This window comes from Mustelus asterias, chromosome 24 (assembly GCF_964213995.1).
Source record: "Mustelus asterias chromosome 24, sMusAst1.hap1.1, whole genome shotgun sequence".
NCBI classification, from domain to species: domain Eukaryota; kingdom Metazoa; phylum Chordata; class Chondrichthyes; order Carcharhiniformes; family Triakidae; genus Mustelus; species Mustelus asterias.
Genome location: NC_135824.1, coordinates 49,315,946 through 49,329,113, shown reverse-complemented (window position 1 = coordinate 49,329,113; position 13,168 = coordinate 49,315,946). Strand labels below are relative to the sequence as shown.

General features: G+C 50.1%; 1 protein-coding gene across 1 annotated transcript in view; it reads right to left on the bottom strand.

The window, feature by feature from the left end:
- Positions 1-13,168, bottom strand: part of LOC144511498 (RAS guanyl-releasing protein 1-like) — a 136,240-nt gene that overhangs the window by 20,042 nt on the left and 103,030 nt on the right. Inside the window, exons 6-9 of the mRNA XM_078241885.1 lie at positions 11,627-11,780; positions 9,563-9,736; positions 6,306-6,422; positions 4,802-5,077 (exon numbers count right to left, since the gene is read on the bottom strand). Coding sequence (XP_078098011.1) covers positions 4,802-5,077; positions 6,306-6,422; positions 9,563-9,736; positions 11,627-11,780 — 721 coding nt within the window. The remainder of the gene's footprint in view (positions 1-4,801; positions 5,078-6,305; positions 6,423-9,562; positions 9,737-11,626; positions 11,781-13,168) is intronic.

The window sequence follows — 13,168 nt, the reverse complement described above, 5'->3', positions numbered from 1 at the left end:
GAGACACACCGGTTCCTGGCTGGTAGAGATTGGATCATATTGACCACTCCACCTTGTGTACCCTCCATTCTCAACTATTCCAAATACACCTGAGTGCTCTGCTGCAGTCTACCATTCATAGGTCCAAAGTCATCCCAAACTCTGCTCTCAATGTCTTATCTCCCTTCCCCTGTCCCTCCCTGTGATTGCTAGTCTACATTGACTCCTGGTCAAACAATATCTTATAGAGTCATAGTCTTAGAGGTTTACAGCATGGAAACAGGCCTTTCAGCCCAACTTGTCCATGCCACCCAGTTTTTACCACTAAGCTAGTCCCAATTGGCCCATATCCCTCTAAACCCATCTCACCTATGTAACTGTCTAAATGCTTTTTAAAAGACAAAATTGTACCCGCCTCTACTACTACCTCTGGCAGCTTGTTCCAGACACTCACAACCCTCTGTGTGAAAAAGTTGCCCCTCTGGACCCTTTTGTATCTCTCCCCTCTCACCTTAAACCTATGTCCTCTAGTTTTAGACTCCCCTACCTTTGGGAAAAGATATTGACTATCTAGCTGACCTATGCCCCTCATTATTTTATAGCCCTCTATAAGACCACCCCGCAGCCTTCTACGCTCCAGAGAAAAAAGTCCCAGTCTATCTAGCCCCTAGATTGTAAAATGCTCATCCTTTCCCTCCCTATCTCAGTAATCTCCTCAAACCCCTCTCAGCGCTGCTCTAATTGTGCCCTCTCGTGCATCCCCAAAAAACCTACAGTGCAGAAGGAGGCCATTTGGCCCATCAAGTCTGCAACAACCCAGGCATAATCCCTGTAACTCCATATATTTACCCTGCTAATGCCCCCTAACCTACACATCTTGGGACACTAAGGGACAATTTAGCATGGCCAAACCACCTAACCTGCACATCTTTGGACAGTAAGGGGCAATTTAGCATGGCCAATCCACCTAACCTGCACATATTTGGACAGTAAGGGGCAATTTAGCATGGCCAATCCACCTAACCTGCACATCTTTGGACACTAAGGGACAATTTAGCATGGCCAATCCACCTAACCTGCACATATTTGGACACTAAGGGAAAAAAGAAAGGGTGCAGAGGAGATTTACAAGGATGTTGCCTGGATTGAGTGGCATGCCTTATGAGGATAGGCTGAGGGAGCTCGGTCTTTTCTCCTTGGAGAGACGTAGGATGAGAGGAGACCTAATAGAGGTCTATAAGATGTTGAGAGGCATAGATCGGGTGGACTCTCAGAGACTTTTTCCCAGGGTGGAAATGGCTGCTACGAGAGGACACAGGTTTAAGGTGCTCGGGAGTAGGTACAGGGGAAATGTTAGGGGGAAGTTTTTCACACAGAGGGTGGTGGGCAAGTGGAATCGGCTGCCGTCAGTGGTGGTGGAGGCAAACTCAATAGGGTCTTTTAAGAAACTCCTGGATGAGTACATGGGACTTAATAGGATGGAGGGTTATAGGTAGGCCGATAAAGCAAGTTTGGCACAACTTGTGGGGCCGAAGGGCCTGTTTTGTGCTGTAGTTTTCTATGTTTCTATGTTTCTAATTTAGCATGGCCAATCCACCTAACCTGCACACCTTTGGACAGTAAGGGGCAATTTAGCATGGCCAATCCACTTAACCTACACATTTTTGGACACAGTAAAAATGCTCACAGCACCAGGTTAAAGTCCATCAGGTTTATGTGGAATCACCAGCTTTCAGAGCGCTGCTCCTTCCTCTGGTGAATGAGACACCTCAGCCATTCATCTGATGAAGGAGCGGCGCTCCGAAAGTTGTGATTCCAAATAAACCTGTTGGACTTTAACCTGATGTTGTGAAACTTCTTACTGTGCCCATCCCAGTCCAACGCCGGCATCTGCACACCTTTGGACACTAAGGGGCAATTTAGCACAGCCAGTCCACCTAATCCGCATATCTTGGGATTGCACAATGATAATGCTACACAAAAGAAATGAACAGCAAATGGAACAACAATTTATACCGCAAGGGCGGAGAGGGCTGATTGGTTGGTGAGTGGGCTCTGATGGGTAGAGCTGTTACCATGGAGAATGCAGCAGGGGAACCACTGAGTTTTCAGATTCAGATTCAGATTTAAACCAGGCAGAGCCACTCTAAATCAGGGAATGCCTCCCCCCCTCTGCTCCTCCCCCTCCGCCCCTCTCCCCCCACCCCCCACCCCCCACCCACCCCCCCCCTCCCACCGCCCCCCTCCAAAAGCTTCCGTTTGACTGGAAAAGGTGCAATACATGGACATGCTCCTTCTGACCCATAACTAAAGCTTCACCTCAAATTATTGCCAACACAACTGCGTACATTTTGGATATCTCCTGGTCGGACACACTCTAATTCAGACAGGAAGAAAGAAGACCCTGACTGGGGCAACAACAACTTTCATTTGAATAGCATCTTTTAAACTACCCAAGCCATCTGACAATTTATTGACATTGGTCGAACATTTTGCGTCTCGCCCGCCACGGGAATCGTAGCGGGCGAGAGAAAATTCGACAGGATCATTTCAAGGTCTATTGAGCTTGGTTGGGGGATGTTTCTGGACTTGGGGCGAATGCGACCAGAAAATCCCACCCATTGAGTTCACATAAGGAGATATGAGGGGGTATGGGCTGGAATTCTCTGACCATTCATGCTGGCGGGATTTTCCAGTCCCTCCGGCAGCGCTCCGCCCACCCGCGGATTTCCTGCTGGCATCGAAAATGTGACTAAACACATTGACGAAGGGAAAGCGGTAGATGTGGTTTATATGGATTTTAGCAAGGCGTTCGATAAGGTCCCCCATGCAAGGCTTCTAGAAAAAGTGAGAGGGCATGGGATCCAAGGGGCTGCTGCCCTGTGGATCCAGAACTGGCTTGCCCAAAGGATGTGGAGATGCTGGCGTTGGACTGGGGTAAACACAGTAAGAAGTTTAACAACACCAGGTTAAAGTCCAACAGGTTTATTTGGTAGCAAAAGCCACACAAGCTTTCGGAGCTGCAAGCCCCTTCTTCAGGTCAGTGGGAATTCTGTTCACAAACAGACATATAAAGACATATAAATTGAGTTTGTGTCTTTATAAGCTCTGTTTGTGAACAGAATTCCCACTCAACTGAAGAAGGGGCTTGCAGCTCCGAAAGCTTGTGTGGCTTTTGCTACCAAATAAAGCTGTTGGACTTTAACCTGGTATTGTTAAACTTCTTACTGTGTTTGCCCAAAGGAGGCAAAGAGTGGGTACAGATGGGTCTTTTTCTAAATGGAGGTCGGTCACCAGTGGTGGGCCCCAGGGATCTGTTCTGGGACCCTTGCTGTTTGTCATTTTCATAAATGACCTGGATGAGGAAGTGGAGGGATGGGTTGGTAGGTTTGTCGACGACACGAAGGTTGGTGGGGTTGTGGATAGTCTGGAGGGATGTCAGAAGTTACAGAGGGACATAGATAGGATGCAAGACTGGGCGGAGAAGTGGCAGATGGACTTCAACCCAGATAAATGCGTAGTGGTCCATTTTGGCAGGTCAAATGGGATGAAGGAGTACAATGTAAAGGGAAAGACTCTTAGTACTGTAGAGGATCAGAAGGACTTGGGGTCCAGGTCCATAGGACTCTAAAATCGGCCCCGCAGGTGGAGGAGGTGGTTAAGAAGGCGTATGATGTGCTGGCCTTTATCAATCAAGGGATTGAGTTTAGGAGTCCGGGGATAATGATGCAGCTATATAAAACCCTCGTCAGACCCCACTTGGAGTACTGTGCTCAGTTCTGGTCGCCTCATTGCAGGAAGGATGTGGAAAAGATTGAAAGGGTGCAGAGGCGATTTACAAGGATGTTGCCTGGATTGAGTGGCATGCCTTATGAGGATAGGCTGAGGGAACTCGGTCTTTTCTCCTTGGAGAGACGTAGGATGAGAGGAGACCTAATAGAGGTATATAAGATGTTGAGAGGCATAGATCGGGTGGACTCTCAGAGGCTTTTTCCCAGGGTGGAAATGGCTGCTACGAGAGGACACAGGTTTAAGGTGCTGGGGGGTAGGTACAGGGGAAATGTTAGGGGGAGGTTTTTCACATAGAGAGTGGTAGGCGAGTGGAATCTGCTGCCGTCAGTGGTGGTGGAGGCAAACTCAATAGGGTCTTTTAAGAGACTCCTGGATGAGTACATGGGACTTAATAGGATGGAGGGTTATAGGTAGGCCTAAAAGGTAGGGATATGTTCGGCACAACTTGTGGGGCTGAAGGGCCTGTTTTGTGCTGTAGTTTTTCTATGTTTCTATCTGGTGACCTCAGTTTTGAGTTTGTTTATTACCATCACAAGTAGGCTGACATTAACACTGCAATGAAGTTACTGTGAAAATCCCCTAGTCGCCACACTCCGGTGCCTGTTCGGGTACACTGAGGGAGAATTTAGCACCTAACCAGCACGTCTTTCGGACTGTGGGAGGAAACAGGAGCACCCGGAGGAAACCCACACAGACACGGGGAGAACGTGCAAACTCCACACAGACAGTGACCCAAGCTGGGAATTGAACCCAGGTCCCTGGTGCTGTGAGGCAGCAGCGCTAACCACTGTGCCAATGGGAATGCCCAGAGAATCCTGCCACTAGCAAACAACGCGCCACCTCCCACTGGTGGGAAACATGCGGCTGGGAGATCGGAGAATCTTGCCCAGGGTGGCCAAAGTCTTGGTCAACGGGTTTGGTGAGGAATGGTCGAATTTACAGAGGTCGACCTTTCATTGGGTCAACGGAGATAGGCCTTCATTTGTCAACTTGCCCATCTCGGGCTGGGAGGCTGATAGGGTGGACTCACCGTTAGGAGATGGACTAGATCCTTGTTGGCCTCGAATGGCGGTGTACTGGCCTGGATTTGGATCAGCTCAGAGATGCGGCTGTAAAGTTGCTGGAGCTTGCTCAGGTTTATCTTCTTGTCCTCGATGTAGTCCGGCAGCGCCTCGTTCAAGGAGACCAGATCCTTCAGGTGGACCCCCAGGATGGGGATCTTGAACCCCGTGCACTCACTGAAGACCCGCCGATAGTTGCTATAGTTACTGCAGGAGGAGAGGAGCTCCGTCATTTCGTTCAATGTCTGTTGGAAAGAAGGGAGCGGGTTATTGGGTGGACGACTGACCAATCATCTACAGGGTCAGGAGTTAGGACAATAATCACTCGTAACAAAGCAGCTACTCCAATCTGCTTTCTCTCTTGGTTGAAGGCAGTGGCACTCAGTGTGGTAAAAATCCAAGATAGCTAGAGCTCTCCTATTGTCTTGTATCCATTCCAATTCTCTTCCTGCACCTAGGCATCTTTTTCCATAGCTAATCATTCCCAGGTTTCTAGTCTGTTGCCCGGGGGGGGGCGTGAGGGGGGTGCCATTCCACATCAGGCGGGGCTGACCAGGAGTCTCTCCCACTGTTACCACCGGCCATTGGTGTCATAAAGTCATACAGCACAGAAAAGGCCCTTTGGCCCTGCCCTCCTTATAGCTGAGGTGATGGCCTAGTGGTATTATCGCTAGACTATTAATCCAGAAACTCAGCTAATGTTCTGGGGGCCCTGGGTTCGAATCCCGCCATGGTGGAATTCAAATTCAATTTAAAAAAAATATCTGGAATTAAGAATCTACTGATGACCATGAAACCATTGTCGGAAAAACCCATCTGTTCCTCCAGGGAAGCAAATCTGCCGCCCTGAGCTGGTCTGGCCTACACGTGACTCCAGAGCCACAGCGATGTGGTTGACTCTCGACTACCCTCCAAGGGTAATTAGGAGTGGGCAATAAATGCTGGCCAGCCAGCGACGCCCATGTCCCACGAATGAATGAAAACAAAACCATGCTGACTGTTCTTGATGAATCCCTGCCCCTCCAAAGGCAGATTAATTCTGTTTCTCAGAATTGCTTCCAGTAGTTTCCCCACCGCTGAGGTTAGACTGACTGGCCTGTCGTTCCCTGCTTCATCCCTTCCTCGATAACTGACTGGCCTCCAGTCCTCCGGCGCCTCCCCTGTTGCCCGGCGAGGAATTGAAAACGATTGCCAGCCGCTATTTCCTCGCTTGGCAGCCTGGGGGAATACTCAGCAGGTCAGGCAGCATCTGTGGAGAGAGAAGATGCGAGGCCCATTTCTCACGAAAGGACAATGTTAACTCCATCCCTCTCCCGCTCACAGATTCCGGTCCGAGCTGCTGAATATTTCCAGGATTTTCCATTGTCATTCACCACGCCGCTAGCTGGTACCAAGAGGCTGCTGGGAGGGCAGCTCGGAGGTCAAAGGTCGAAAAGGCCCCAGGTTGGGAGAGACGGATATCAAGAGACAGACCTTGGTGACGTCCTGAGAGAGGTAGGAGCTGGTTTCTTTGAGACGGGAGATAGCACTGTGGCAAAGACCTCCGATGACGGCCATGAGAGTGTTGAAGTTCTGGAGCAGCCGAAGTTTCTGTGAGGGGACAGAAGCGATGGGGCGCGTCAAACAACTCTGTCACGGAAAGTGATCACTATGCTTTAACCAGCCACCCTGGAGGGACACAGTGGCACCGTGATACCAGCCCTGGACCTGTAATCCAGAGGCCCAGGTGAATTCCCTCGGGACAAGGGTTCAAATCCCACCAGGGCAGCTGGTTGAATTGAATGAAATAATCTGGAATTATAAAATTCGGCCGGAATTCCCCGACCTTGCCCGCGGCCGGGATTATCCAGTCCCGCTGCAGTGAATGGGACTGAGCACCGAATCCTCCATTCTCACTACCAGTCAGGAGAATTCCGGGCCTAATCTCAGGAATGGTGACCATGAAACTATCATCGATTGTTTTAAACACCCATCATGCTCGTGAAATAATGCCTCAGATTCCCTTTACTTACAAACCCATCTCCACTCCTAAGAGTGCTTCAGGTATCACAGAATCATAGAAACTCTACAGTGCAGAAGGAGGCCATTCAGCCCATCGAGTCTGCACTGACCACAATCCTACCCCAGGCCCTATCCTACAACCCCACATATTTACCCCACTAATCCCTCTAACCTACACATCTCGGGACACTAAGGGGCAGTTTAGCACGGCCAATCAACCTAACCAGCATGTCTTTCAGAATGTGGGAGGAAACCGGAGCACCCGGAGGAAACCCATGCAGACACGGGGAGAATGTGCAAACTCCACATAGACAGTGACCCAAGCCGGGAATCGAACCCGGGTCCCTGGAGCTGTGAGGCAGCAGTGCTAACCACTGTGCTACCGTGCCGCCCATAGGTGCTCAGTCAGAATCCAGAGTGGCAGTAGCTCTGATGCTTCACATTAGGTGAGGCTCCCTGATTGGGCAGGCAATCATTACCTCAATCAGGGGGCTCATACTCCAAGATGGCCACCTCATGGACCTCTTTGAGGTCATTACGCCTCACTACTGCCCCTTTAGGAAAGGAAATCTGCCATCCTTACCCAGTCTGGCCTACATGTGACTCCAGAGCCACGGTAATGTGGCTGATTCTTAGCCACCCCTCTGATATGGCCCTAGCAACCCCCTCAGTTCAAAGGCAACAAACTCTGGCCTTGCCAGCGATGCCCACATCCAGAATAAGGATTTTTAAAAATCCATGGTTTTGAAAGAAATCACAGGAGATGTGTTACAATCTTAGCGGCAACATCTCATTGGCCCACTTTATGTTATTGTGACAGAAATTATCGGGGGAGGCAGTGGCCGAGTGGTATTATTGCTAGACTATTAATCCAGAAACTCAACAAATGTTCCGGGGACCCGGGTTCGAATCCCGCCTCGCCAGATGGTGGAATTTGAATTCAATAAAAATGATCCGGAATTAAGAATCTACTGATGACCGTGAATCCATTGTCGATTGTTGGAAAAACCCACCTGGTTCACTAATGCCCTTTAGGGAAGGAAATCTGCTGTCCTTTCCCGGTCTGGCCTACATGTGACTCCAGAGCCACAGCAATGTGGTTGACTCTCAACTACCCTCGGGCACCTGGGGATGGGCAATAAATGCTGGCCCAGCCAGCGACGCCCATGTCCCACGAATGGATAAAAATAAAGAATGCACTTTGACCTGGAAGAAACAGAAGGGCACGCAGATTGGGATAGATAAAGTTTGGGGGAGGGGCAGGAGGCTTGTTGGAGCAAAACAACTAGAAGCACTGAACACACACACTGTCTCATACACACACACACACACACACACTGTCTCATACACACATACACCGTCTCACACACACGCACAGTCTCTCACACACACACACAGTCTCACACAAACAGTCTCTCTCTCTCACACACACACCGTCTCACACACACAGACAGTCTCTCTCTCTCTCTCACACACACCGTCTCACACAAAAACACACAGTCTCACACACACACACAGACAGTCTCTCTCTCTCTCACACGCACACCGTCTCACACACACACAGCGTCTCACACACACACACAGACAGTCTCTCTCTCTCTCACACACACACAGAGACAGTCTCTCTCTCTCACACACACACACCGTCTCACACACACACACAGTCTCTCACACACACACAGTCGCACACACAGTCTCTCACACACACTCAGTCTCATACACAGTCTCACACACACACACAGTCTTTCTCACACACACACACACACACACACACAGTCTCACACACACACACAGTCTCTCTCTCACACACACAGTCTCTCACACACACACACAGTCTCTCTCTCTCACACACACACACAGTCTCACACACAGACAGTCTCACACACACTGTCTCACACACACACAGTCTCTCTCACACACACACAGTCTCATACACTGTCTCACACAGTCTCTCACACACACACGCACAGTCTTTCACACACACACACACAGTCTTTCACACACACACACACAGTCTTTCACACACAATCTCACATACAGTCTCACACACACACGCACACACAGCCTCACACACACAGTCCTTCACACACACACAGTCTTTCACACACACACACAGTCTTTCACACATAGTCTCACACACAGTCTCACACACACGCACACACAGCCTCACACACACACAGTCCTTCACACACACACAGTCCTTCACACACACACACACACAGTTTCACATACGTGCACACAGATACACACCGACACGCACACACACAGTCTCACGCACGCGCACACACACATACACTCTCAGACATACAAAAAGAAAAACCCAGGGCCAACATTCTGGAAAGTTCCTCTCCAGGCCCTCTCCCTCAGGTGATTGGAAGCCGCCCAGGAGATCAATCAGTGCCGCGCTGGCCATTTGACAATCTGTCATTCACAAGACCGTTCAGGAGATAAGACTGTGCCAGGGTTTGGCAGAGTCAGGGGAGGAGCTGAGGTGATCAGCTGTGATTCTGCTGCTTTGACTTTTTAATTGATTGAAATTGGCCTGCATTTCCACAGAGATTAAAACTAATTACCTTCTGATGAGATCATTGGGGGAAGGGAAGGAGAGGGGAGGGGGGAAAGCATTAATCCAGCCCCAGTGTCCTGAGCAAGGCTGCCTAGCAACCAGGCTGCCTCCGGGCAAGGTAGGCCCCATTTCCCCAGGGGACGCCTCCTCAGTGTCGTCCTACCTGAGCAACGTGTATGAACTTGGTGAAGACCTCAGCCCTCTGTGCAGGAGTGTGCCTGTTAAGGATCATCAGCTGAACCCACTGGGAGATTCCGTTAACCAGGGACACGGATCGCTCCAGCGACGGGTTCTCCCTCACGCATCCGCTGACCATGTAGCTCCTGTAGTCTAGGTACTGCAAGACAGGAAAGAATCCGCATTTACATAGCGCCCCTTACAACCAAGGGCAGCGGGGTAATAATATTGTCGCTGGGTTTGTAATCCAGAATAATTAAACCAGAAAATGCTGGAAAATCTCAGCGGGTCTGACAGCATTTGTATTCAAGAGGCGGCTGGATATAGCACTCGGGGCGAGTGGGATCAAAGGTTATGGGGAGAAAGCACGATTAGGCTATTGAGTTGGACGATCAGCCATGATCGTGATGAATGGGGCAGCAGGCTCGAAGGGCCAAATGGCCTACTCCTGTTCCTATCTTCTACGTTTCTATGTGTGGAGAGAGAACAGAACCAGCGTTCCGAGTCTGGATGATCCTTGGTCAGAGCTGAAGAGAAGGAAAATCGGACAAGAATTAGACTATGAGGGTGTGTGGAGAGGGGGTGGGGAGGGGGGGGGGGTGCAGAATTGGGCAAAGGGAATATAAACGGATATGATAAAGGCTAAGAAAGGTGCTAACAGCGTCCGTTAAGCGATTGTACTTAATGGTAGAACAAAGGGTACAGATTGTGAGGAGATTACCTGAGGAATGTGGCAGATGGTCTTGAAAGGCAGGGGGGAGGGAGACCCCTTAGGTCATCCAAACTCAAAACATTAGCTCTATTCTCTCTCCATAGATGCCGTCAGACCTGCTGAGATCATAGCATCTACGGCATGGAGACAGGCCCTTCGGCCCAACTGGTCCATGCTGACCAAAATGTCCATCTAAGTTAACCCCATTTGCCTGCATTTGGCCCATATCCCTCTAAACCTTTCCTATCCATGTATCTGTCCAAATGCCTTTTAAATGCTGTCAATGTCCCTGCCTCAACCACTTCCCCTGGCAGCTCATCCCACACACGTCCCACCCTCTGTGTAAAAAAGTTGCTCCTCAGGTTCCCATTAATTCTTTCCCCTCTTAACTGAAACCTGTGCCCTCTAGTTCTCGATTCCCCAACCCTGGGAAAAAGACTGAGTGCATTCACCCTATCCATGCCTCTCATGATTTTATACACCTCGATAAGATCACCCCTCAGTCTTCTACGCTCCAAAGAGAAAAGTCCTAGCCTGTCCAATCTCTCCCTATAACTCAGTCCCTTGAGTCCTGGCAACATCCTTGTAAATCCCTTCTGCACCCTCTCCCATTTAAGAACATCTTTCAGATTCCAGCATCCGCAGTATATTGCCTTGACCCAGGATGTTTTCCCTTCCTTTGGAAAGGGGCGGCCTCACAGCGTCAGGGACCCCGGTTTGATTCCCAACTTGGGTCACTCCCCGTGTCTGCGTGTGTTTCCTCCGGGTGCTCCGGTTTCCTCCCACAGTCCAAAAGACGTGCTGGTTAGGGTGCATTGGCCGTGCTGAATTCTCCCTCAGACTTATAAAATTCGAACAGGACTGGACAGGGAAGAACGTTCCCGATGGTGGGGGGAGTCTAGAACCAGGGGTCACAGTCTGAGGATTCGGGGTTAGACCATTTAGGATGGAGATGAGGAGACATTTCTTCACCCGAAGAGTGGTGAGCCTCTGGAATTCATTACCCCAGGAAGTAGTTGATGCCAAAACATTGAATGTATTCAAGAGGTGGCTGGATATAGCACTTGGGGCGAATGGGATCAAAGGTCATGGAGAGAAAGCAGGATTAGGCTATTGAGTTGGACGATCAGCCATGATCGTAATGAATGGCGGAGCAGGCTCGAAGGGCCGAATGGCCTCCTCCTGTTCCTATCTTCGATGTATCTATGTTTCTATGTACCCAAACAGGCGCCGGAGTGTGGCGATTTTCACACTGACTTCATTGCAGTGTTAATGTAAGCCTTCTTGTGACGCTCATAAATAAAACTTTAAACAAAGCACCGGCTCTGAATGACTTACCGATAACCGACAGAAGGACTTGAACTCCAGGTAGCTGAGATGCTCGGCCAGTTCCGCTGGCTCCAGGTGGTCGAAGAGCAGCGAGACTTTGCGCTTCTTGTTGTTGTTGGGGGTGCCGTGCTGTGTGTACTTCCGCGTCCAATCGTGCATGTGTCTGCGAAGGCGGACGAGGGGAGAGAGTTACGCCGCACGCCCGAGAGGAAGGAGGTGCGACTCTAGCCCGAGGCGAGGGAACGAGGGAAACTGACTGCGATTAAACGGGCTGCCCCTCGCACAGCGCTCCTGTCACACGTGGTGGGGGCATGCCCCTTTAAGAGAATGGGTCAGGTGACTCGGGACTCAAGCTCCGCCCCTGTCTTGTGCTGACTGCGCTAGGATAAAGACGTGTTGATAAACAGTTAAGACCATAAGATAGAGGAGCAGAATTAGGCCATTCGGCCCATCGAGTCTGCTCCGCCAGTCAATCATGGCCGATAGGTTTCCCAACCCCAGTCTCCCACCTTTTCCCCGTAACCTTTGACCCCCTTACCAATCAAGAACCTATCTATCTCTGTCTTAAAGACACTCAATGACCCGGCCTCCTCTGTGGCAATGAATTCCACAGATTCATCACCCTCTGGCTGAAGAAATTCATAGAATCATAGAATCCCTACAGTGCAGAAAGAGGCCATTCGGCCCATCGAGTGTGCACCGACCACAATCCCATCCAGGCCCTACCCCCATGCATTTACCCTAGCTAGTCTCCCTGACATGAAGAGGCAATTTAGCATGGCCAATCCACCTAACCCACACATTTTTGGACTATGGGAGGAAACTGGGACACTTGGAGGAAACCCACGCAGACACGGGGAGAATGTGCAGACTCCACACAGACAGAATTCCTCCTCATCTCGGTTCTAAAGGGTCGCCCCTTTACTCTGAGGCTGTGCCCTCGGATCCCAGTCTCTCCGACTAATGGAGACATCTTCCCCGCGTCCACTCTATCCGGGCCTTTCAGTATTCTGTAAGTTTCAATGCGATCCCAGTTCCCGCTTACTCACTACCACAGACCTCATGGTCTATTATTAGTCTCAACAGCAGACCTCGTACATAACAACTCCTAGAGTGATGCAGCACAGAAGGAGGCCACTCAGTCCATCCTGTCCGTGCTAGCTCTCTGAGCAGGCTCTCCGGTCAACCCCACTCCAGAGCTCGTACACCCCGGAGACCTGCAGTTTTACCCCCGTTCCAGAATTTACGCAGCTCCCTTTTCCCGGGTTCCCATTGAATCGGCTTCCACCGCCCTTGCCGGAAGCGCATTCCGGATGACGGCAACCCATCCCAGTTCCCTTTATCTCCTATTCTGTCCCCTCTGGCTCGATTGCAGGATAGTTTCTCCCTCTTTATATAACATCTCCAGTAAATCTCCCTTTAACCTTCACTTGCCCAAAGGAGAGCGTAAAACATATCAAAAAGATTTACAGAGGGCACAAGTGCAGTTTATATTTTGGGGTCTGGAGTGTTTGATGGGAACAGTGTAGAGGGAGCTTTACTCTGTATCTA